The sequence below is a fragment of the Mytilus edulis genome, chromosome 6 (genome assembly GCF_963676685.1).
Source record: "Mytilus edulis chromosome 6, xbMytEdul2.2, whole genome shotgun sequence".
Classification (NCBI taxonomy): Eukaryota; Metazoa; Mollusca; class Bivalvia; order Mytilida; family Mytilidae; genus Mytilus; species Mytilus edulis.
This window is the reverse complement of record NC_092349.1, coordinates 30838241-30865830: the sequence shown is the minus strand read 5'-3', so window position 1 is coordinate 30865830 and position 27590 is coordinate 30838241. Positions and strand designations below refer to the sequence as shown.

Sequence of the window (27590 nt, the reverse complement as noted above, 5' to 3'; positions counted from 1 at the left end):
TAACACATATTTGATGTCTTCCATTTAATATTTTTCATTACAATTAGGTATTTTATATATTCTGTATATTTTATTTTTCAGTACCGTGTATTATTTGGCAATGCAGTAGCTTTGGTTTGGTCGGTCATTGTGGCAGTTAAGAGAAGACAGTTAGCACAGTGAAACAAAAAGACAATTGTTGCATTGGTTACAGCGTAAACAGAAAACAATATGACAATTAGAACTTAAAGAAATTTGTATAATGTTAACTTAAACATAAGAACTTAAAGTTTGAAATTTTAATGAATGATTTACTCTTGTTTGTTATTCAAATAAATAAATTGAGAAATATCTCATAATGATCCTTTCATAAAAGTGATCCTGAAGCCATTAAAAAGTATTAGTAATAAAAATGAACTGAAATTTAAACTCTGCATAAATAACTAGCTTACAGTACCAATCTTATCGAGTGACAAGATATGTAGTTGATCAACTGATTGACCATTGTAAAAAGTTAATATGTGCAAATATTAATCATGTAGTATTGACCATTTTAGCCTGTAAAAATGTCATATAAGGTGGTGCTTTGTATCTAGTGAAGTTTTAAGACCAAAGATTTTTAAAATATCTAAAATATTAGGAAACTCTCAAGAGGGAGTTGGGTCTGATGCATATTGTCTATAATAGGAAATTAATTTTACTTACACATTATTTTTAAAACTATGATTAATAGAATATAGAATTTTTTCTTCTTAAAACCGATTGTAAAAGTTCAGTAAGATGAGATATGATCATTGTTTATTCTGCATCCTCTGTAGTGGTTGCCTTCGTTTATTATTTTAAATAATTTCTAAATTTATCAAAGGAGAATTTGCAATTCTCGATTGGAGCTTTACACATAGTTCATCCTTTTTGTTTGCTTAGATTTTTCATCGAATTCATGTAACCAAACAAATGCATTCTAGGTGGTTTAGTTAACAATAATTTATTTTTTAGTGATAAAATGTCTTCTGTTGAAGACTTATTTAAATTTATTAAGTTATTGTAAGCTGATAGAAGTGTTGAAAGAATGTTGAGTATTTCAATAATAGAAATGTATGTAAGGTATTGTATGTATGAACCGTAACTATAAAGAAATATTGTTAAGGGGTAGAATGTAAAAAGGGAGATAACTCTTTACATCATTTGGGTGTTTGTTTATTGCCAATATTGTCATTACTTTTTAAGCATCTATGTGAAACAGAATTGAATTCATCCATGATACTATGAAATTTAGAAAAAAATATGAAAATGGCTGAAATAAACATAATGGGTGTAGTAATATATGAAAAAAGAGTTATTTCTCTTTGCTTAGGGGCATCTCAAATGTGACATATTTTCCTCATTTTTACATGTAAGCTATACACAGTATTGCAACAGACAGACACTTTATTTGTGAGTTCGAAAAATGCATTTTAACATGCATATCCTTCAATAACTATTTTATTTATTTTCACAAAATTTAAAACTTTGAGATGCTCCAAGAAAAACTTTATGTAATCAGAATGATGATTAGTAATTGAACTATATCAACATATAACTATGTATTTCATATGATTATTGTGACCACATTGTTTGTGGAATGCATTAGAATGTAAACATAACTATATGTTGTCTTTGTTATTGTTGATTTTGATATGATTTTAAAATAAATACTATTTTATGACTTTTTTATTGTAAGTATTATAATTGTCCTTATTTGTAATGAAGTATATATAGCCTTTTATGATTGCAAGAAATTTTTTGGGATCGTATAATGGTATGATAGAGTTGTCTGCGTCATCCGAAGACACATTTGGTTTCTGGACAATAACTTTAGTTTTTAAAAGTGAATGGATCTCTATGAAATTTAATAAGATGGTTCAATACCACAAAGGGAAGGTTGTGGTTGATTTTGAGGATGATGGTTCCAACCGTTTTAAAATTAGGGGCCCAAAACAGGCATTTTTCTACTTTCAGGATATTAACTTGTGTATAAGTATTTCAATTGCTCTGAAATTATACCACAATATTTAATACCACAAATAGAAGGTTTAGATTCATTTTGGGGGTTACAGTGCCAACAGTTTTGGAATTAAGGGCAAAAGGGGCCAAAAACAAGCTTTTTTGTAGTTTCTGGCCAATAACTTGTGTGTAAGTGTATGGTTCACTCTGACATTGTATCACAAAGATCCATATCACAATAGGAAGGCATGGATTGAGTTTGGGGGTAATTGCCCAATTCATGCAGGAATTAAGGGCCAAAAAGAAGCTTTTTTTCTAGTTTCCAGACATAACTTGTGTTTAAGAGTATGGATCTCTCTGAAATTGGACTACAAGGTTCAATACTACAAAGGAAAGGCTGTGATTGAGTATAAGGGTAGTTGTTCAAAGGAGGGATTCAAAAAGTTTGGGGGGTGTTTTCAATTTTTTTAAGGGGTTCAAATTTTTTTTCTCAAAATTTTAAAATTTCAAAAAGAATCTTTAATTGCACAGTATTGCGCAATAAATTTGTAAGATCTTGATATTTATTTTGTGTCAGAAACCTATACTATGTCAAAAATTTGATCACAATCCAAATTCAGACAGTATCAAGCTTGAATATTGTGTCCAAATTTGCCCCAGCTGTTCAGGATTCAACCTCTGTGATTGTATCAGGCTATGCTCATAGAAGCAATTTATTACACAATCTGCCAAATATAAAGTTGTCTCTTGGGTGAGCACATACTTTTCCATTTCAAATTATACTTCAAAAGTGAAATATAAAGATGGAAAATCAAGACATTTTGCAAAATATACAAATGTAGTAATTGTTTGTTGCCATGGTGATCAGTCAAATTTTATGATAAAATTGACATTGCACAAAATATACATGTTTCGATATTTGTGAAATCAACACAACTAATTCGAGTATATTTTTTTTTAGAATCTTGGATTATTGTCCCATTGACTATTATTTTTCACCTCCTTTCATACTTATAGTTCCTTTCAGCTTTAACTGTTCAACACAATTGTTTAGGTTTGAGGTTATTCCAGAAAAGCCCTTAAACGCATGAAATTTTTTAAGTGTTACATTTTTATACGACCGCAAAAATTGAAAATGTTTTGGTCGTATATTGGTTTTACGTTGTCGTCGTCGTTGTCTCTCATCGTCGTCGTCGTTGTCTCTCGTCGTCGGCATCCAAAGACTTTTGGTTTTCGCACTATAACTTTAGTATAAGTGAATAGAAATCTATGAAATTTAAACACAAGGTTTATGACCATAAAAGGAAGGTTGGGATTGCTTTTGGAAGTTTTGGTCCCAACAGTTTGGGAATAAGGGGCCAAAAAGGGCCCAAATAAGCATTATTCTTGGTTTTCGCACAATAACTTTAGTATATTAGTAAAAAGAAATCAATGAAATTTAAATGCAAAGTTTATGAACACAAAAGGAAGATTGGGATAGATTAAGGGAGTTTTGGTCCCAACAATTTAGGAATAACATGTAGGAGCCAAAAAGGGGCCCAAATAAGCATTTTCTTGGTTTTCGCACTATAACTTTAGTTTAAATAAATAGAAATCTATGAAAGGAGTAGGTCCGGTAAGGACCGATTTTGGCCTCAAATTTCAGGTTCATCTGACGACAGATTTTGACCTCTTTTGATACACTTAAGTGTCTATTTCATTTGATTCTGTTAGTTTTTGTGAAAGATTTTAACTGATTTAGTCATTAAAAACGATCCGATTCAAGCTCAAAATGAAAAATCTATCAAATTTGTTAAAAAATGTAACTTTTCAGATGGTTTTTGTCAAAAATGAAAGTGGCCGCATCCGTGTTCATCCTAAACCTTTATATATGTTATGTATTATCATAAAATATAACTCTCATTCCAATATAAACCCTTTAACCCACAATCCCGCCTGTAGGCGTGATGGCGACAACCATTATTTGATGGCCCGTATGACCCTCCATACTTTTTTTGAACTGCCCCAACTGAACTGTCATGATAGCAGGGACTTCAACCAAGCAGTTCATGGTCAATCAACTCTTCTCAGATGTCTGTTCATGAAAATTTGGCACTTTGAAAGCTGTTTAAGAGTTCAAAATCGGAAAAACATGAAAAGTAGCCAAAATCAGGTGGGGGTGGGCATCTTTTGATGGCCACTACGTAACTGGAAGTGACTGTTGGTAAAAACTATTATCATATATGCATGCATAGGTGGTATAGGAACACAACGAGGTATAATATGGCCAATAGGAATCTAGTCTGTAAAATCTAGGTCACCGTTTTGTCAAAAATCCATAAAAACGGACATTTAGGCCGACCTGACTTGACAATAATAATTCCCAAGCAAGACACTGAATTCCAATATACTCCCAGCTAGCATGAATGGACTACTGTAACTATAGGGTAATACTTGAATGACAAAAAAACACAGTCTTGTCGGTGTTCACCTCTCAAGGTCGTTTTGAAATCGGAAAATAGACGGAAAATTACCATTTTTCACTGGGGGTGGGTTCAATTAGATAATAAAATATAGATAGCTCAAGTCCTTGTGAACTCTCAGACAGGTTTTGCTGTCATAGGTGGTGTACTTTAATTTGGCCACCAAGTAAAATTAAGTTTTATCATCAACATAAATAGACCTAAACAAGTCTGTCATTTTCTGATTTAGATAAGTCTAAAATTGAAAACACATTTTTATATTAAATACATGTTTTGACTTAATTCTTTAAGTCAAAAACAAACATCGACTTTATGTCTGAGCTCTGACTGTTCATGACTGAAACAGATGATAATACAAATACATTAAAATCTGGGCTAAAACACCCATGTACTACTGGTCCTTGAGGTTTAAACAAGTTTGCACACCCTGAATGTCTTATTAAAGTTAGGAGATGTGGTATGATATAATTAGACAATTATCAATCAAAGTTGCCTGCTTTTTACCAAAATCAAGTAATAATGAGGAGGTGAAGGTCAAATGAAACCTGCCATACAGACATACCTTACAAACATTTCATTCAACAAATATAGTTGACCTATTGATTAATGTACTTGGAAACATTTAACAAAACCAAAAAAAAAAAACGATTGAGCATTGAAAATGAAATCAAGGTCATAAGTTTTCTGCCAGACAGACATGTATAACTCTAAATAGTTCCATATATCCAATTGCCTATAATCTACCAGATACACTGAAAAAAATGAAAAAAATAACAATGTAAATTGAACCGAAAATCGTGAAAAATAGATCAAGGTCACATGAAACCTGCAAGACAGAGATTTACACTTTATAACATTTTGTTGTATACACAAGGTATGGTGTCATCTTACCATATCAGTGTTGGATCCAGTGGGGGGATTGGTTCCTGAGGGTTGTAACCCCTCTTTTTTTTTACCAGCAATGCATTTAAATGGAGTTGGAACCCACCCTTCCCTCTTTTAAAAATGGCTGGATGTCCTCCTGAAGAAGCAATTAGACCCTTTTCAATTACCATAAATTATTACACATGTTTTTCAATATAAAATCAATCCAAACACAAATACAGTTTACCAGTCAGGGGACTTACTTAAATGAGTGATTTTCTAAATCACTGACTTTAGTAACATTATTTCCATAAATATTTGAAGTAATAATTGTCTTTCTTTAATAATCACCTATTTAAGTTGTACAAATTAATCACTAGAAGAAGTGATTTAAATTTATTATAGCTTTAAATATAGAATACTAATGATTCAGGGACTAATTATCTGTGTTGTCTAGGATGACCAGGTCATGTCAGGTGATGACCTTGTTCTGAATCTAGGATAATGACATTAAAATCACTTGTTTAAGTATCATACCTCAATTTCCTTAAAAAAATCACTTATTTAAGTATCATTATTTTAATAACCCCCACTAATTTCAACACCCTCTAACAGTAAAAATTTTATCATAATCTGAAAGATGAAACCTTGAACTTTACAGGAAAAATACTCCCACTGCTTGGAAAAATCTGTGAAGAAAGTATCAATTCATTATGTTAAGCCATTATTATAGCATTTTTTCAACTAAAATAGAATTTACAGATAAATGTTAGCATCAAAGGCATAAACCTTGCTACATGAAAGAAGCAAAGAGTTCATTTTTTTCAATTTTATTAATGAAAAGATATTATTTAAACCTATATGTTCAAAATTTTGGTAAAACTACAAAATCACAAAAAACGTCAATTTGTGACATAACTTCAAATTTGCTACTCGAATAAGTACTATACATGTATATACCATGGTTTTTACGAGTTAACATATTTAAACAAACGAATCCGAAGGAGGAGTTTGTTTAAATATGTTAATGAGTAAGACACATGGTATATAAAATTTGTAATATAAATAAAATGATTGACAGCTTCAAGACCTTCAACTAATATTATAAATTGATCATGTTACAGTTTTATCCAATGAAATGGAAGCTAGTGCAAGTCACTTTTGCGCTTCGTGTATGATCGTCTGTGTATTTCATGTACATAATTAATTGAACCCCTGAATTTGCAGAAAGTAAAGAAAATGTCGGATTTTCCCGATTTTTTTTTAAGTTTTGCGCCCCGATTATGATTGTATGAGCAGGTAATATTTCATCATGTTCATAATGTCATCCGACTGAGGTAAACAAAAATGTCGGATTCCAGCGACAAGGATTAAATGATTATTCTAATGACGGTAAGAATTGTTTTTCTTTGTTTGTTTTCAATGTATCATACAAATTAATATTAATAATATATTTTACAGAATTTCATCTGATTGAAAAATGTTTTTCTTCCGTTATTTTATAAGATTATTTATTAAAACACAATTTTAATGATAACACAATGTATTTAAACAGTGGCGGATCCAGGGGGCGTAGATAGTGTACGTCCCCCTAATTGATTGCAAAAAAATCATATTTTTTCACAGATATTTGTAGCTGATATTTATCCCTTTTTCTATAGGTACCCCCCTTTTTACATCGAAATTTATTTGAATTTTCGCAAAGGAAATGATAGTTTTACATTTGTTTTTTTTCAAAACTGAAAGAAGAAACATTTAGTAATTGTTTCCAAAATTAAGGGAATTCGTAACAATCCTATAGTTTGAAAAAGGTTTCTTAAAATGTGGTACACATAATTTATTGGTTTTTCTTATAAAATGAAAACAAATGAAGATCTTGACCTTTTAGTACGTTTTACGGTTTTCTAAATATTTTAGAGGCGGATACATTAAAAAAAAAGGTGGTGCTTCAGCCATGGAATAACATGAAAATGAATATGTTATACCATGGCTGAAGCTCCGCCTTTTTTCCTTTGGATTTTAGTTGAGTTGCATATTTAATTAGCAAAGTATGGTACAACATAAATTTGCATATAATATACCATGGTTTTCCCTCACCACTCTTTTTAAGCAAATTATTTCATAAAAACATCAAAGGAAAAAATCCAATTTATGTTACAAGTGATTTTAAAATCACTTATTTCAGTATAGTCCCCTGACTGTTTACCTATTGTTTAAATGAACCTAGTCATGAAGCTTTAACATTGATAACTGATATTTCAAGCAGTCACTGAATCTTGAAAATCAGGTCAATGACAATGGACAAATGAAAGACAGAATCTTTGTAAAATACGGAATCTGCATACAATGTATGAAGTATCTAGGTCTTCCACATTTTGAAATATTAAGCTTTATACAATTTACTAATAGTTTATGCTGACTCCAGATATTAATCCCTTTTTCTAGCAAAAAAGAAATAAATTACAATGACTTTTCGTTTTGTCACAGGCAGGGCAAAAATTATTTAGTTTTATTAGTGCGGCTCATTGAAATATTTATTGATAGGATGATTCCTAAACTGAAACAATTGTTATTGAATAGAAAACATTGATTCTAAAAATAGACAAGGTTAAAATCAGAGAAACATCACACTTAGTCCTATATCACATGACTTGCATTTATTCAATTTTCAAAACTTTTATACTGATATTTTCATTTTTGTTTTTAATGCAGTGAGACATTGATCCAGTTGATTAATTTTTTTTATCAGAAATAGTAAACAGAAAATGTAAATAATGCCCCACTAATGACCTTATGATTAAAATTTATTTTGAACTTTTATCATTTGGATCAGTTATTTTCTGCGTCATTTAAATATTTACTTATTAGTTGAATCAGGCATAGACATGTCCTAAATAACTTCCTGGTTGGCTGACATTGAAGAAACGGTGAAAAAGAACGTGAACCTTTGTCATCATAACATCAACAGGTAATTTTTTTAAATTATTATTGATTTTATTCAATGACTATGTATAAATTGCAGAGTAATGTGTATGTAACCTATAAATTTGCATACATTCATGATTGTAAAAAAATATATCTTATTTTTCAAACTTATAATCAACAATGGAATCCATCATTTTTATACGACCGCAAAATTTGAAAAAATTTTCGTCGTATATTGCTATCACGTTGGCGTCGTCGTCGTCGTCGTCGTCGTCGTCCGAATACTTTTAGTTTTCGCACTCTAACTTTAGTAAAAGTGAATAGAAATCTATGAAATTTTAACATAAGGTTTATGACCACAAAAGGAAGGTTGGGATTGATTTTGGGAGTTTTGGTCCCAACATTTTAGAAATAAGGGGCCAAAAAGGGCCCAAATTAAGCATTTTCTTGGTTTTCGCACTATAACTTTAGTTTAAGTTAATAGAAATCTATGAAATTTTGACACAAGGTTTATGACCACAAAAGAAAGGTTGGGATTGATTTTGGGAGTTTTGGTTCCAACAGTTTATGAATTAGGGGCAAAAAAGGGCCCAAATAAGCATTATTCTTGGTTTTCGCACAATAACTTTAGTTTAAGTAAATAGAAATCTATGAAATTTAAACACAAGGTTTATGACCATAAAAGGAAGGTTGGTATTGATTTTGGGAGTTTTGGTCCCAACAGTTTAGGAATAAAGGGCCCAAAGGGTCCAAATTAAACTTTGTTTGATTTCATCAAAAAATGAATAATTGGGGTTCTTTGGTATGCCGAATCTAACTGTGTATGCAGATTCTTAATTTTTGGTCCCGTTTTCAAATTGGTCTACATTAAGGTCCAAAGGGTCCAAAATTAAACTAAGTTTGATTTTAACAAAAATTAAATTCTTGGGCTTATTTGATATGCTTTATCTAAATATGTACTTTGATTTTTGATTATGGGCCCAGTTTTCAAGTTGGTCCAAATCAGGATTCCATATCAAGTATTGTGCAATAGCAAGAAATTTTCAATTGCACAGTATTGCACAATAGCAAGAAATATCTAATTGCACAATATTGTGCAATAGCAATTAATTTTCAATTGGAGTTATCTTTCTTTGTATAGAATAGAAGTTGATAATATATGTTGGAAATTTGCCAGACATGACTATGATGTCATTTTCTATTTTTATTTGCCAATAACTTTATGTAAATAACTTCATTGGAAATTTGCCAATATAAAATGTTGCTGATGAAGCTTTTTTTCCTTATCTTATCTAAAATGTTTTTAGATAATGTATGTTGGACATTTGCCAGACATGACTATGATGTCATTTTCTATTTTTATTTGCCAATAACTTTATGTAAATAACTTCATTGGAAATTTGCCAATATAAAATGTTGCTGATGAAGTTTTTTTTATTGTTTTATACAATAAACAATGTATATTCACTTTTACTACCAACCAATCTTTACCATTCAGTGATAACAAGCACTTTATTTTACATTTTAATATTTTATGATGTATTTAAAAGAGTAGTTATTGTTGCAAACTCCATTAGAAATTTGAATTGATATCAGTTTTGGAAAAAGGGAAACGGGGATGTGAAAAAAAAGGGGGGGTAAATTTTTCTCATTTCAGATTTCATAAATAAAAATAAAATTTCTTCAAACATTTTTTTGAGAGGATTAATATTCAACAGCATAGTGAATTGCTCAAAGGCAAAAAAAATATTTTAAGTTCATTAGACCACATTCATTCTGTGTCAGAAACCTATGCTGTGTCAACTATTTAATTTTAGATTTAAAAAGTTTGAAGAAGAAATCTTTAATTGATTTGTAAAATCTTGACATTTGTTTTGTGTAAAAAAACCATGTAATCCAAATTCAGAGCTGTATCACGCTTGAATGTTTTGTCCATACTTGCCCCAACTGTTCAGGGTTCGACCTCTGCGGTCGTATAAAGCTGCGCCCTGCGGAGCACCTGGTTACCTGTGTGATTGAAAATTTTAAATTCAAATTAATTTTGTTGTATCTTATCAACAAGAAGCACAGCTAGTGACCAATACAATCATGACAATAGGGTGAATGCATAATAATCAAATACAATATACAGCAACTGAAGACAACCATTGAAGAATCCAACACATGCCAGTCCTAATTCACGAACTTGTCATTCAGAGACTGTAGTTTGTTGTACATTATAGTTGCTTTCATTCATTATTTTGTTCAACACATGATCAATCAGGGTGTTAATTTTCTCCTTTGAATTTTGTACTTTTTTCATTTCGGGCCAAGTATCACCATCCATTCACCATTAACTATTTTGACCTTGACAATAAAGCAATATAACTTTTATCTTGGATATTTCCAGGTCATGGCATCCAGTAAACCTACTACATGTGGACCTTGTCTAGAAGGAAAAGTAAACTCTAAAGCTGACATCTGGTGTTACAACTGTGATGAAGGATTGTGTTCAACATGTTCTGGTCATCACAGAAGATCTAAAGGAACACGTGATCATAAGATTATTGGTATCAAAAGTTATAAACCATCTGTCCAAGTTATTGAAACACAATGTGACAAACATGGTCAACAGCTCATCTTGTATTGCCCAAGTCATTTAATGCCTTGCTGTGATGAATGTATATCCAATAGTCATTCAAAGTGTACCGGGATAAAAAGTTTAGCTAGCGTTGTGGAGAAAACCAAAATCGAAAAATCTAAAGAATCTGTAGAGAAAGAAATTAACTCCATCTTACAACTCTTAGGTAAAATTGTAAATGACAAATCACAAAACATTAAAAGAGGAGAACAAGAATATGAAAGCATTAAAGAATTCATTGTGAAAATACGCAACGAAATAGATAAACATTTAACCCACCTAGAGAAGAAGATATGCAATAAGGCAGATACCATCCTGAATGAAGAAAAATCAAAGGCAACAGATTTAATCACTGAAATTGAAGAAAAACAGAAAAACTTAAAGAAAATGCAAGACCAGTTACATACAGTCATACCACACATTTCAAAACTCCAATCATTTCTAGGCGTACATCAGATTGAACAACAAGTACATCAATGTCAACGATACATAGATGATCTGGTAAAAGACGACAGGGCAACAGAATTTACCATCAAAATGGAGGAAAATAATGAAGTAGAAAAGATAATAAAAAAGTTAGGATCCTTAGGAAAATTAACCGTTGTTAAAACAGATATGGATTTGAATAAAGAGACAAGTGTGAGTAGGGAAGCACAAGTAGAATCACAAGAACAATCAAACATAAACAACATGACCATGAACATTGAGAAAAAGATAAAGATCAACATTAGGGAGATCATAAGTCACATGATTTGTCTGATGGATGGAAGACTTATAATAATGGAAGAGTGGGGTAAAGTTCACCTACTTACTCCTGATGGCAAACTACTGAAACATTTACCTATACCTGGTAAAGCCTGGAATGTTACACAGATCAATCAGAACACTATTGCCATAACTTATCCCTGCATTGAGAACGCCATTAAGATCTTCAATATGGAGAATGAAACAGTAACCAAAGTTATCACATTAGACAAAGAATGCTGGGGATTATCATCATCAGATGATTCACTTGTTGTAGGTTTGGATAGAGATGAAATCCGTATTATAGACTTGGAAGGAAATACACTGAAGTCAATACAAGTTGAGTGTAAATCACGCCTGGGTAACCTTGTTTATTGTAATGACAGAGTAATCTATAGTGACTATGATGGTAATGCAGTATACTGTGTTGATCAATCAGGTAAACAGATCTGGCAATATAAACAGGATTTATCAGGACCAGAAGGACTTTGTACAGATACTTATGGTAACATTATTGTAGCAAACTTGAGATCTCATAGAATAATAGTTATATCATGTATATCAAAAGATGGAAAGGAGAGTAAAGTACTACTTAGTGATGGACTGAAGAATCCTAGATGTATTTGTTTGAAACAAAATGAGTCTTCAGGTTTTATTTGTGATTACTATGGCAAAGACTTGGCAAAATTCAATTTATCTTCTGAATAAAATATACACGAAGGAGTCCAATGATATCACCTGACTATGATACACTGTACATGTACTTTAACCAACAACTTGTTATTTCTATTTATTTAATATCATACTGAATCAGTAAACATAGTTGTGTCTGTCATCAGTTATTTGGGAACATATCCTGTGTTAATATCTCACCATCATCTCGAAAATCTATACTACTAAAATAATGAGGTGCAATTTGTTAGCCAGCATGATGTAAAATCAGTGAATCAAAGAATTCAACTTTATATATAACTAATATAGGACAATGGCTTCGATTAAAAATTACACCACTCCAGACCTTTTGTTTTCCAAAGTTTTCTGTTGACCCCAGGTATATGGAAAATTGAAGGGGGTTTAATTTCCATATAACACCAGGTCAAATCAGTTGCCAAGACCAATAGTATCTAACACATGTAGTTTCCTGTTTAAGTTAGACCAGATGCTCTGCAGGGTAAAGCTTTATACGACGGCAGAGGTCGAACCCTGAACGGTCAGGACTAGTATGGACACAACATTCAAGCTGGATACAGCTCTGAATTTGGATTGTGATTAAATAGTTGACACAGCATAGGTTTCTGACACAGAATGAATGTGGTCTCATGAACTTAAAAAAAATTATTCGCTTTTGAGCAATTCACTATGCTGTTGAATACTAATCCTCTCAATAAACAAAATTATTTGAAAAAAATTTAATTTCTGAAATCTGAAATGAGAAAAATTGAACAATCATTCGGGACAAAGAAAGATAACTCCAATTTAACATTTTATATTAGCAAATTTCCAATGAAGTTCATTAAACTTAAGTTATTGGCAAATTTCCAATCTACATAAATTAAAAGAAGTTCAGGTGAGATATTCAAATGAGTTTCAATTATCTACCTTACACTGTTTTTAAGTAATTGTCCATTAACCTGGAAACCCTTTTCCCCCTTTTTTTAGCTCACCTGGCCCAAAGGGCAAAGTGAGCTTTTCCCATCACTTTGCGTCCGTCGTCATTAACTTTTACAAAAATCTTCTCCTCTGAAACTACTGGGCCAAATTAAACCAAACTTGGCCACAATCATCATTGGTGTATCTAGTTTAAAAAAATGTGCCCGGTGACCCGGCCAACCAACCAAGGTGGCCGCCATGGCTAAAAATAGAACATAGGGGTAAAATGTAGTTTTTGGCTTATAACTCAAAAACCAAAGCATTTAGAGCAAATCTGACATGGGATAAATTGTTTATCAGGTCAATATCTATCTGCCTTGAAATTTTCAGATGAATTGGACAACCCGTTGTTGGGTTGCTGCCCCTGAATTGGTAATTTTAGGGAAATTTTGCTGTTTTTTGTTATTATCTTGAAGATTATTATAGATAGAGATAAACTGTAAACAGCAATAATGTTCAGCAAAGTAAGATTTACAAATAAGTTAGCATGAACAAAATGGTCAGTTGACCCCTTTTGGAGTTATTGCTCTTTATAGTCAATTTTTAACCATTTTTCGTAAATCTTAAGTTATCTTTTACAAAAATCTTCTCCTCTGAAACTACTGGGCCAAATTAATCCAAACTTGGCCACAATCATCTTTGGGGTATCTAGTTTAACAAATGTGTCTGATGACCTGGCCATCCAACAAAGATGGCTGATATGGCTAAAAATAGAACATAGGGGTAAATGTAGTTTTTGGCTTATAACTCGAAAACGAATGCATTTAGAGCAAATTTGGCATGATGTAAAATTGTTTATCAGGTCAAGATCTATCTGCTCTGGAATTTTCAGATGAATCGGACAACCCGTTGTTGGGTTGCTGTCCCTGAATAGGTGATTTTAGGGAAATTTTGCTGTTTTTGGTTATTATCTTGAATATTATTAGCTCACCTGGCCCAAAGGGCCAAGTGAGCTTTTCTCATCACTTGGCATCCGGCGTCCGGCGTCGTCGTCCGTCGTTAACTTTTACAAAAATCTTCTCCTCTGAAACTACTGGGCCAAATTAAACCAAACTTGGCCACAATCATCATATCTAGTTTATAAATTGTGTCTAGTGACCCGGTCAACCAACCAAGATGGCCGCCATGGCTAAAAATAGAACATAGGGGTAAAATGCAGTTTTTGGCTTATAATTCAGAAACCAAAGCATTTAAAGCAAATCTGACATGGGGGTTAATTTGTTTGTCAGGTCAATATCTATCTGCCTTGAAATTTTTCAGATGAATCGAACAATCCGTTGTAGGGTTGCTGCCCCTGAATTGGTAATTTTAAGGAAATTTTGCTGTTTTTGGTTATTATCTTGAATAATATTATAGATAGAGATAAACTGTTAACAGCAATAATGTTCGGCAAAATAAGATTTACAAATAATTCTATACTACCGAAATGGTCAGTTGACCCCTTTAGGAGTTTAGCCCTTTATAGTCAATTTTCACCATTTTTTGTAAATCTGAGTCATCCTTTACAAAAATCTTCTCCTCTGAAACTACTGGGCCAAATTAAACCAAACTTGGCCACAATCATCATTGGGGTATCTAGTTTATAAATTGTGTCTAGTGACCCGGTCAACCAACCAAGATGGCCGCCATGGCTAAAAATAGAACATAGGGGTAAAATGCAGTTTTTGGCTTATAACTCAGAAACCAAAGCATTTAAAGCAAATCTGACATGGGGGTTAAATTGTTTGTCAGGTCAAGAGCTATCTGCCTTGAAAATTTCAGATGAATCGAACAACCCGTTGTAGGGTTGCTGCCCCTGAATTGGTAATTTTAAGGAAATTTTGCTGTTTTTGGTTATTATCTTGAATAATATTATAGATAGAGATAAACTGTTAACAGCAATAATGTTCGGCAAAAAAAGATTTACAAATAATTCTATACTACCGAAATGGTCAGTTGACCCCTTTAGGAGTTTAGCCCTTTATAGTCAATTTTCACCATTTTTTGTAAATCTGAGTCATCCTTTACAAAAATCTTCTCCTCTGAAACTACTGGGCCAAATTAAACAAAACTTGGCCACAATCATTTTTGGGGTATCTAGTTTAAAAATTGTGTCCAGTGACCCGGTCAACCAACCAAGATGGCCGCCATGGCTAAAATAGATAATAGGGGTAAAATGCAGTTTTTGGCTTATAACTCAAAAACCAAAGCATTAAGAGCAAATCTGACATGGCGTAAAATTGTTTATCAGGTCAAGATCTATCTGCTTTCAAAATTTCAGATGAATGGAACAACTCGTTGTAGGGTTGCTGCCACAGAATTGGTAATTTTAAGGAAATTTTGCTGTTTTTGGTTATTATATTGAATAATATTATAGATAGAGATAAACTGTTACAGCAATAATGTTCAGCAAAATGAGATTTACAAATAATTCTATACAATCGAAATGGTCAGTTGACCCCTTTAGGAGTTTAGCCCTTTATAGTCAATTTTAACCATTTTTTGTAAATCTGAGTAATCCTTTACAAAAATCTTCTCCTCTGAAACTACTGGGCCAAATTAAACCAAACTTGGCCACAATCATTATTGGGGTATCTAGTTTAAAAATTGTGTCCAGTGACCAGGTCAACCAACCAAGATGGCCACCATGGCTAAAATAGATAATAGGGGTAAAATGCAGTTTTTGGCTTATAACTCAAAAACCAAAGCATTAAGAGCAAATCTGACATGGAGTAAAATTGTTTATCAGGTCAAGATCTATCTGCCTTCAAAATTTCAGATGAATCAGACAACTCGTTGTAGGGTTGCTGCCCCTGAATTGGTAATTTTAAGGAAATTTTGCTGTTTTTGGTTATTATCTTGAATAATATTATAGATAGAGATAAACAGTGAACAGCCATTATGTTCAGCAAAGTAAGATTTACAAATAAGTCAACACGACTGAAATTGTCAGTTGACCCCTGTAGGAGTTATTGCCCTTTATAGTCAATATTTAACCAGATTTTTGTGACAAAAATGTCGGTTATTGATTTAGGGATGTACGGCGGGCGGGCGGGCGGGCAGCAATCAAATGTTGTCCGTGCATTAACTCATGAACCGTTCAACCAAAGCTTTTAAAATTTTAATATGTTATTACTGACAACTATACTAAGGTCAAATTCAATAATGGCGATTTTGACTTCTACTGTTCAGGAGTTATGGTTCTTGAAAGATTGAAAAATGGAGTTTCCAGTCGTGTCCGTGCATTTATGCATGAACTGTTCTACCAAAGCTTCCCAAATTTAAATATGTTGTTACTGATGACAGAATGGAGGTCAAATTCAATAATGACGATTTTGACTTTTACCGTTCAGGAGTTATGGTTCTTGAAAGATTGAAAAATGGAGTTTCCAGTCGTGTCCGTGCATTTATGCATGAACTATTCTACCAAAGCTTCCGAAATTTAAATATGCTGTTACTGATGACAAAATGGAGGTCAAGTTCAATAATGACGAACTTGACTTTTACCGTTCAGGAGTTATGGTTCTTGAAAGATTGAAAAATGATGTTTCCCGTCGTGTCCGTGCATTTTCTCATGAACAATTCAACCAAAGCTTTTGAAATTTTAATATGTTGTTACTGATGACAAAATAAAGGTCAAGTTCAATAATGACGATTTTGACATTTACCGTTCAGGAGTTATGGTTCTGGAAAGATCGTTAAATGGCGTTTCCATTCACGTTGTTGCATTTACTCATGAACCATTCAATCTAAGCTTTTCAAATTTTAATATGTTGATACGGATGACAAAATGGAGGTCAAATTTGATATTGACGATTTTCACTTTCACCATTCATCAGTAATGGTTCTTGTGATATTGCCAGGACACAGATAAATGTTAATAAATCCGGCTTGCTGTCGTTGTGACAGCCTCTTGTTAACCATTTTTCATAAATCGTAGTAATCTTTTACAAAAATCTTCTCCTCTGAAACTACTGGGCCAAATTAAACCAAACTTGGCCATAATCATCATTGGGGTATCTAGTTTAAAAATTGTGTCCGGTGACCAGGTCAACCAACCGAGATGGCCGCCATGGCTAAAAATAGATAATAAGGGGTAAATTGCAGTTTTTGGCTTATAACTAAAAATTAAAGCATTTAGAGAAAATCTGAAATGGGGTTTAATTGTTTATCAGGTCAAGATCTATCTGCCCTGAAAATTTGAGATGAATCGAACAACCAGTTGTTGGGTTGCTGCCTCTGAATTGGTAATTTTAAGGAAATTTTGCTGTTTTTGGTTATAATCTTGAATAATATTATAGATAGAGATAAACAGTGAACAGCAATAATGTTCAGCAAAGTAAGATTTACAAATAAGCCAACACGACTGATATGGTCAGTTGACCCCTTTAGGAGTTATTGCCCTTTATAGTAATTTTTTTACATTTGTCATAAATTTTTGTAGATTTTTATAAAATACTTTCCACTGTAATTACTCGGTCAAGCTCATTATAGATAGAGATAATTGTAGCAACAAGAATGTTCGGTAAAGTAAGATGTATAAACACATCACCATCATCAAAACAGAATTTTGTTGTGAATTTATTTGTGTCCATTGTTTAATATGCACATAGACCAAGGTGAGCGACACTGAGGCTCTTGAGAGCCTCTAGTTATAGATAGAGATAAACTGTAAACACCAATAATATTCAGCAAAGTAAGATTTACAAATAAGTCACCATGACCAAAATGGTCAGTTGACCCCTTTAGGAGTTATTGTCCTTTATAGTCAATTTTTAATAATTTTTCGTAAATCTTAGCAATCTTTTCCAAAATGTTCTCCTCTGAAACTACTTGGCCAAATTAAACCAAACTTGGCCACAATCATCTTTGGGGTATCTAGTTTAAAAAATGTGTCTGATGACCCAGCCATCCAACCAAGATTGCTGATATGGCTAAAAATAGAACATAGGGGTAAAATGTAGTTTTTGGCTTATAACTCAAAAACCAAAGCATTTAGGGGAAATCTGACATGATGTAAAATTGTTTATCATGTCAAGATCTATCTGCTCTGGAATTTTCAGATGGATCGGACAACCCGTTGTTAGGCTGCTGCCTGTGAATTGGTAATTTTAGGGAAATTTTGCTGTTTTTTGTTATCTTGAATATTATTAAAGATAGAGATAAACTGTAAACAGCAATAATGTACAGCAAAGTAAGACCTAAAAATAAATCAACATGACCAAAATGGTCAATTGACCCCCTAAGGAGTTATTGTCCTTTATAGTCATTTTTTAACAATTGTCATAAAATTTGTTAATTTTTACTAACAGTTTCCACTGAAACTACTGGGCCAAGTTCATTATAGATAGAAATAATTGTAAGCAGCAAGAATGTTCAGTAAAGTAAGATGTACAAACACATCACCATCACCAAAACACAATTTTGTCATGAATCCATCTGTGTCCTTTGTTTCATATTCACATAGACCATTAGGTGAGCGACACAGGCTCTTTAGAGCCTCTAGTTTAAACAATTACCCCAATGATGATTGTGGCCAAGTTTGGTAAAAGGAGTAGGTTCAGTAAGACCTCTTTTTGGCCCCAAAATATAAAAGTTTTACAAAATTGTGAAAATGCAATCTTTAAGCTATATTTTGGAAAGTATAATGCTTCTGCTATATAAATATGGGCTGTTTTTGACAATGCAATGCACTAATATCGCGTACTTGAATCAGTAAGTCATGCTAAATTACTGAAATCTTCAAAATTTTAGCATTTTGGTTAATTTTTAGACGGTTTCCGTCTAAAATGAAAGTGGCCGCATTCGTGTTCATTCATAATATTGAAATGGAAGTTGTATTTGATGATAATACAAAACATATATAAAGGTTGAGGATGAACACGGATGCGGCCACTTTCATTTTTGACAAAAACCATCTGAAAAGTGACATTTTTTGGCATATTTTATAGATTTGTCGTATTTAAGCTTGAATCAGAGCGTTTTTTATGACTAAATCAGTTAACATCATTTACATAAACTAATCGAATCAATTGAAGTAGACACTTAAGTGTTTAAAAAGTGTCCAAAAACTTTCGTTAGATGAACCTGAAATTTGAGGCCAAAATCGGTCCTTACCGGACCTACTCCTTTGGCCTGGTACTTTCAGAGGAGAAGATTTTTGTAAAAGTTAACGACGATGGACGCAGGACGACGCTGGATGCCGGACGCTAAGTGATGGGAAAAGCTCTCTTGGCCCTTTGGGCCTGGTGAGCTAAAAATTAATATTTGATGAAAATGAGGTCAAGGTCATATGCCCCCTGCCAGACAGACATAATACACCTTACAATTCTTGTATACACAAGATATGGTCGACTTACTGCTTTTAGTATCTGATTAACAGACAATGCCATGAAAACTGAAAATTGACTAATGATGCATGAAAATGAGGTCAAGGTCAGATGAACCCTGCCAGACAGACATAATACACCTTACAATTCTTGTATACACAAGATATGGTCGACTTACTGCTTTTAGTATCTGATTAACAGACAATGCCATGAAAACTGAAAATTGACTAATGATGCATGAAAATGAGGTCAAGGTCAGATGAACCCTACCAGACAGACATAATACACCTTACAATTCTTGTATACACACGATATGGTCGACTTTCTGATTTTAGTATCTGATTAACAGACAATACCATGAAAACTGAAAATTGACTAATAATGCATGAAAATGAGGTCAAGGTCAGATGAACCCTGCCTGATAGACAAGTAGAACTTATAATAATTACATACACCAAATACAAATGACCAATTTCTTAATGTACCTGATAAACTGGGATAACATGAAAAAAGTAACATTGACCTCTGAAAAATACAAATAAGGTCAAGGTCATATGACACCTGCCAAACAGACAGACATGTCCACCTTACAATCATCTGATTGCTTATAGTACACCAGAAAAAGACCAAACAACAAAAACTAAACAATTTTCAAAGAACCATTAAATAAAGGTTGAGGTCAGATGAAACCTGTGTATCTGACATTTTACACATTACAATCCTTCTTTACGCCAAATATATTTGACCTATTGCTTATACTATAGTATCTGGGATACAGACTTGACCACCACACTTAAACCTTCATCACTCATCTATAAATGAAGATAAGGTCAGGTGAACCATGTCTGATAGATGTATAAGACATGCAAGGAAGCCATATACCAAGTATATTACTCATAACAAGTGAGAAATTCACATCCCCAAATTCCAAGCCATTACTGAACCCTGAAAAAGATGTCAATGAACAAATGACAGACAGGAACTTCGTAAAATAAGGTATCTGCATACAAGTTATGAAGCATCAATGTCTTCTACCATCTGAAATATAAAGCTTTATACTAAAAATTCAAGCCGTCACATCCACTACAGGATTATTATCCCTATGTCTTGCAGTCGCAGGTGAGACAAAAATGGCTACTAACTCACATGACTTAGTAGTTGTTATATAGGTTTAAATGTAACTGACTTTTAACTTACCAAAGCGGGTGATTCCACATAGTTCTCTAACTTGGTGTGACTAAATTCTAAACTGATGACATTCAGTAACCTTGACCTTTCAGTATTCTCATAATACTGGACCCAGTCTCTCATGGACATCTCAATCCTTTTCTTTGTATTTACATCCATAACATCCAGCATCCGCCAACTCCCTGCAAATATATTTAAGAAATACCTGTATTTTATTTTACAGGTAAACTGTTCATTTTTATGGTCTAACATTGATTACCTGTACAAAGATATTGTGTAAAATCTCTGACTGATGAAAGGCAATATTAAAGTTCTTTATATCGCTACTCCTGTTTGAATGCAATGGCTCTATCTTTCTCATAAATTATCTTTTTTTAAGTTAATCTTAAAGGCTATCTATAAACATGATAAATGTGCATTGAATTGGCGGTTTCGACAATTGTTTTGACTATATGTTATACAGGTCAGATATGTCTCAGTGTTTTTTACTTTTTCAAAGGAAGAATTTGGAACCAGTTTAAATTAAAGTACAGTTTTCTCCATCAGCAGTATATAAATTTGATTTTTTTCTTTCTTCTTTATTTTACACAAAATATTAGTTTTACATGAAAATAAATGTTTAGCTGGTCAGTAATATTGTCAACTTTAGGCCCAAATATTTTGTTTCAGTCATAAGGTAGATAACTCTGATAAATTTTCAGCTCAAACAAGGAAAAGATAGTTTTAAGGGCATACGATACAGTTACAGGGGAGGTAATAAACAAAATTTCGACCTCATTTAACTCAAAAAGTAGCACATGGTGGTTATATTTTTTTATTACATATTTGATTTAATCAGGCAAAAAATAGCCTATATTGGAATTTTCATCAAACTGTAAATACAGGATCAAAATTGTATGGTATGCCCTTAAAGACTTCATGACCTTTTATTTAACATTGTAGAAATATTACAATATCTTAAGAAGTTTGCATAGGCAAAAAATACATACCCACACACTGCTTGACATCACTGACTTTAAAGTTCTCACTTGGTACCCTGAAAATACAAAATATACAATGACAAATGTATTAATATTATCAACTGTCAAATTTTAATGTCAGATTAATAGAAAGTTGTATATATGTTAATGTCTTATATTGGTCAAGTTGTGATGTTGTGTGGCCAACTTAGTGGTTTACAAGTAAATATATATTAACAATTAGACATTGGTTTTCACTTATGAATTATTTCACACTTTGTCATACCATTGCTTTTAATAGCTTACAATACAGAATGGGTTTTGCTCATTGTTGAAGGCTGTAACGGTGACCTGTTATTTTTATCTTTATCCTCTAATCTTGCATACCGGTAGATAAGTCTAAAATTGAAAAACACATTTTTATATGTTTTGACTTCTTTAAGTAAAAAACAAAAATAGACTTGTTTATGTCTGAGGTCTGACTGAGGTATAGACCATGATAGACCAAATAACCATTACACAGTGATTTTATTTTGTGAATATCAATATGATGCTTTATTTCACCATACCCATATATGTAGCAAATTATTTAGACCCGAAATGACAAATGTTTACAACTCAATAAATGAAAAAAACAAATGTGATATGAACGTGTAGCAACAGACAAAAACAACTGAATTACAGGCTCCTGACTAAGGATAGGCAGATTCAATGTACAATGTGGTAGAGTTAAACATTGATGCTAACCCTTTTCCTAGGACATATTGGAGCAACAGTACAACATAAAAACTAAAATGACTAGCATGACTAATAAAGAAAACTCAATGACTCAATGCATGTCATCATGGTCATCAGACTCACAATCGAATACTGACATTTTTTTCAAATGTTTGTATCCCATGAAAATAACTGAAGAGTTGCTATTGATTCAAAATCTCCAAAACCACAGTCTAAGTTTGATGGTATTTTCAGGATAAACAGCTAATATGTAAATAACAAGATATGGTATGATTTCAAATGAGACAAACATCTACTGGTCATCTTACAATGTCTAAGAGACTAACTGACGTACATAATTATTACAAACTATAAGTCACCATATACATATACAAGATACACATGTACATGTATGTACCATATGACCTTCACCAATGAGCAAAACCCATACTGTACTGTTGGATGGTAAGCTATTAACATCCCTACATGACATAATGTTACCAGCATATTAAAGAGAAACAAGAGGAGCTTATTATGTTGTATTTTTTTCAGTTCTTCAGTGTCGGCCATTGGTAACATCATATCACAATTGATTGTCCCTAACCAACAAAATGGTGGAAAAATAGCCTGGCGAAGTGTGGCTACTTATGCCTCCTTTAGGTGAGTACTATTGTCCCTAACCAACAAAATGGTAGAAAAATAGCTTCTACTTATACCTCCTTTGGGTGAGTACTATTGTCCCTAACCAACAAAATGGTGGAAAAATAGCCTGACGAAGTGTGGCTGCTGATGCCTCCTTTAGATGAGTACTAGATGAATAGTATCCCTAACCAACAAATTGGTGGAAAAATAGCTTGGCGAAGTGTGGCTGCCTATGCCTCCTTTAAATGAGTACTATTGTCCCTAACCAACAAAATGGCGGCAAAATAGCCTGGTGACGTGTGGCTGCTTATGCCTCCATAAGGTGAGTACTATTTAGGATTGTCCCTAACCAACAAAATGGTGGAAAAATAGCTTGGCGAAGTGTGGCTGCCTATGCCTCCTTTAGATGAGTACTATTGTCCCTAACCAACAAAATGATGGAAAAATAGCCTTGCGAAGTATGGCTGCTTATGCCTCCTTTTAGTTAGGTCAGTACTATAAAAGTGAGAACTGTAATATTTTATCTCTCTATGAAGAAATAACATAAAAAAATGTGGTGCTCATTGCATAACTTGTGTAGCGAGTCATATAAAATTGAGCACTACATGTAAATTTTTAAGATAATTTTGAAACCACAGAAAAAATATTAGTCATTCCTTGTTTAAATTTAATTATAAATTCTATTTTAAGGAGAAAATCATAAAAAAATGTTGATGACACAAAATTCAGAATTGAAATGGGGAATGTGTTAAAGGGACAACAACCAGATCAAAGAGCGGACAACAGCCTCAGTCCACCAATAGGTCTTCAAGACAGCGAGAAAACCCCTCACCCGGAAGCATGCTTCAGCTGGCCACTAAACAAAAATCTATACTAGTTTAGTGATAATGGCATCATACTAAACTCTGAAACTAAAATTAAAAATCATACAAGACTACCAAAGGCCAGAGGTCTGAATTGGGACAGACGCAAAAAACAAACACACAACAATATGCACAGTAAAACTCAGTTTACAAGAAGTCTAAGCATGCTAAGTCCGATGTCAGAATAGGTAACAATAGAAACATGAGAAACTAAACAAAATGACAATGATACATAAATTAACAAAGATCTACTAGTAGTTACTGACATGCCAGCTCCAGACTTCAATTTAACTGATTGAAAGATTATGTCTTCATCATATGAATATGAAGCATAATCCCTCCTGTTAGGGGTTTAGACTTAGTATTATACCATCATAAAATATATGAGAAGAACGAGCAAAAATATGCAATCTTTAATGACCTGACAACAGTATTGTAACTATATTCCTTCTTAATAAATCTGTTTAAAGGTTTTGTTAGATTTTGAGGTGAATGCTGACATTTTTGTGCTTTGTAAAGAATATTACCGTAAAAATTGGATGTGAAATACCTGAAAGTATAAGATGTCTCCATCAAACAAACATAAATTTTGGCATAAATGTTTTATTTCTAGTTTCTTGTGGTATTATTTTAGGACCAATGATGAATCATCTGCCACTAGTACTGATTGATGCATATTTTCTACACTTCATAGTATTATTGTTGTATGTTGAATTGGCCATTGATAAATTATTTCTACATAACATTGTATTTTACTTTTGTAGTAAGTGGACCATTGATACATTATTTCTACACTTTATTGTAGCTTTGTAGTAAGTGGACCATTGATACATTATTTTTACATATGGATGGACAAGTTGATACCAAAGAAGAAAGAATCAGCCACATTTGATGGAATCAAGAGAGTTGTATTTGACAGATTTATATTTGCACCTCCATTTATACTCCTCTTTTTATATGCAGTTACAATGCTGGAGGTAATAATATATATAATAAATGACTCTACAAATTGTATTTATATAGCACTGTTGAACAACAGACACCAGGACTGTCAATGACATTGTTTATATATCTGCACTGTTAATGACAGTGTTTATATTCCTGCACTGATAATGACATTGTTTCTATTCCTGCACTGTTAATGGCATTGTTTCTATTCCTTCACTGATAATGACATTGTTTCTATTCCTTCACTGTTAATGACATTGTTTCTATTCCTGCACTGTTAATGACATTGTTTCTATTTCTTCACTGTTAATGACATTGTTTCTATTCCTTCACTGTTAATGACATTGTTTCTATTCCTCCACTGTTAATGACATTGTTTCTATTCCTTCACTGATAATGACATTGTTTCTATTCCTGCACTGTTAATGACATTGTTTCTATTCCTGCACTGTTAATGACATTATTTATATTCCTACACTGTTAATGACAGTGTTTCTATTCCTGCACTATTAATGACATTATTTCTATTCCTGCACTGTTCATGACATTGTTGATATTCCTGCACTGTTCATGCCATTGTTTATATTCCTGCACTGTTAATGACATTGTTTATATTCCTGCACTGTTAATGACATTGTTTATATTCCTGCACTGTTAATGGCCATTGACGGATCCAGGGGGTGGGGGTGGGGGGTTCTGGGGGAACCCCCTCTTTTTTTGGGCCGATCAATGCATTTGAATGGGAGCATATAGCTGTAACCCCCCTTTACTCTGGGTTGGGAACCCCCCTTTTTAAAATGACTAGATCCACCCCTGATGGCATTGTTTATATTGCTTATTCTTTATTATCTATTGTTGAAAAGTAACTGTGGATGTTTAATGATTTGTTTGTGTCCTTGGTTTGCTGTCTCATTGACATATACCTCACATCTCTTTTCATTCATATTACAGAATAAGAGAATACAAATTTTATAAGTTAAAAAATCCAAACAATAGGATTGTTACTAAATAAACAAAACAAAACAAACAAACAGACAGACAGGCATATTAATGACAAAACGATAGACATTAAACAATACAAACATGTAGCATTGAAAAAAAAAAAAGATTATTACTATTACAAAAAGTTGCAGTTATTGTTCAATAATATTTGTATCCTGCTTTATTTATACAGGGTTCAGGGCATGAGGCAGCTATTGCAAAGATCAAAGAAACTTTCTGGCCAATACTTAAAATGAACTGGCAGATTTGGACAGTGTTCCAGTTTATTAATGTAAACTATGTACCTCTGAAGGTAAATAATTCAATGTTAAAAATATGTCTTCCTCATTTTGGTTTATGCACATACATTTTGGGAATCTGATAAGCCGAAGTCTATTTCAATGACTGCTAAGCTGGTATAAAAAGAAGATGTGGTATGATTATCAATGAGACAACTCTCCACAAGAGACCAAATGACACGGAAATTAACAACTATTGGTCACTGCTACAGCCTTCAACAATGAGCAAAGCCCATACTACATAGTCAGCTATAAAAGGCTGCAATGAAATTGTAAAACAATTTGCTTGAGGCGAGGTGAAATTGTAAATGATTTTTTTATCTTGATTTTTAAAGAATGTATGAAAACTTTGTTTGATAAGTTATTTAGGGACATTGTAGCCAATAGTTTTATTTAGTACCATGTATTTGGTAGTGTTTCCATTATTGTTTGGTAAATCAGGTTTAATTTATTTTGTAAATATTTTTAACACCAAGTTTTATTTGGTAAGAATGGTAAGGCTCGTGTGATTTTTCTATACATTTTATTCAGTACTGTGTATTATTTTGTTATGCCAGTTTGATATATTTTTTAAATAGTTTTTCAGTACCCTGTTTTATTTGGTAACACATATTTGATGTCTTCCATATAATATATTTCAGTACCATGATTTATTTTATGTATTCTATATTTTATTTTTCAGTACCGTGTTTTATTTGGCAATGCAGTAGCTTTGGTTTGGTCTGTCATACATGTCATAGTTGCAGTAAAGAGAAGACAGTTAGCACAGTGAAAAAAATGATAACTGTTGCCTTGGTTACAGCGTAAACAGAAAACATTATAACAATTAGAACTTGAAAAATTTGTAGAACATTTACTTTTATAAGAACTAAGTTTGAAATTCAAATTAATGATTTACTCTTGTTTACCTAAATGAGATAAATTTAGAAAATTTATCCCATTATAATCATTTCATAAAAGTGATTCTGAAACCATTTATAAATATCAGTATTAGTGATTAAAATCATGTAAATCTTAAATCTTTGTGGAACTGAAATTTAAACTCTGCATAAATAACTAGCTTACAGTACCCATCTTATCGAGTGACAAGATATGTAGTTGATCAACTGATTGACCATTGTAAAAAGTTAATATGTCCAAATATCAATCATGTAGTATTGACCATTTTAGCCTGTAAGGTGGTGCTTTGTATCTGTACAAACTTTTTATTTCGCGACAAGTCAAAACAATTTTTTTCTTTCAAATTTAGCATTAAAACAAATTATTTTTTTCTCCAAAAACTGGAAACAAACTTTTTTTTCTAAAAAAACCCATAGCCCCCCCCCCCCCCCCCCCCCATAAAAAATCAAATGGTTGCTGCCTGATTATTTGAAATAATTTCTAAATTTATCAAAGGAGAATTTGCAATTCACGAAGGAAGCTTTACACATAGTTCATAATTTTTGTTTGCTTAAATTT

General features: G+C 32.6%; 2 protein-coding genes across 4 annotated transcripts in view; both read left to right on the top strand.

Annotated features, from left to right (window-relative positions):
- Positions 1–27380, top strand: part of LOC139527492 (peroxisomal membrane protein 2-like) — a 53417-nt gene extending 26037 nt beyond the window's left edge. For 2 of the 3 annotated variants that reach the window (XM_071322979.1, XM_071322980.1), the window contains 4 exons: positions 22952–23059; positions 24710–24881; positions 26027–26146; positions 26815–27380. In XM_071322979.1, the coding sequence (XP_071179080.1) occupies positions 22952–23059; positions 24710–24881; positions 26027–26146; positions 26815–26904 (490 nt within the window). In that variant the 3' untranslated portion in view covers positions 26905–27380. Of the gene's footprint in view, positions 1–81; positions 1686–22951; positions 23060–24709; positions 24882–26026; positions 26147–26814 lie in introns of those variants that run through there. The other variant, XM_071322982.1, reaches the window with a different exon arrangement.
- Positions 8121–12588, top strand: LOC139527468 (repetitive organellar protein-like). The gene is made up of 2 exons (XM_071322942.1): positions 8121–8256; positions 10603–12588. The coding sequence occupies exon 2, from the start codon at positions 10606–10608 to the stop codon at positions 12283–12285; it is 1680 nt and encodes a 559-aa protein (XP_071179043.1). The 5' UTR covers positions 8121–8256; positions 10603–10605; the 3' UTR covers positions 12286–12588.
- Positions 27381–27590: the final 210 nt, after the last annotated feature.

Excerpts from the sequence above, each read along its gene's own strand:
- LOC139527468 (XM_071322942.1), top strand. The coding sequence starts at position 10,606 with ATGGCATCCAGTAAACCTACTACATGTGGACCTTGTCTAGAAGGAAAA.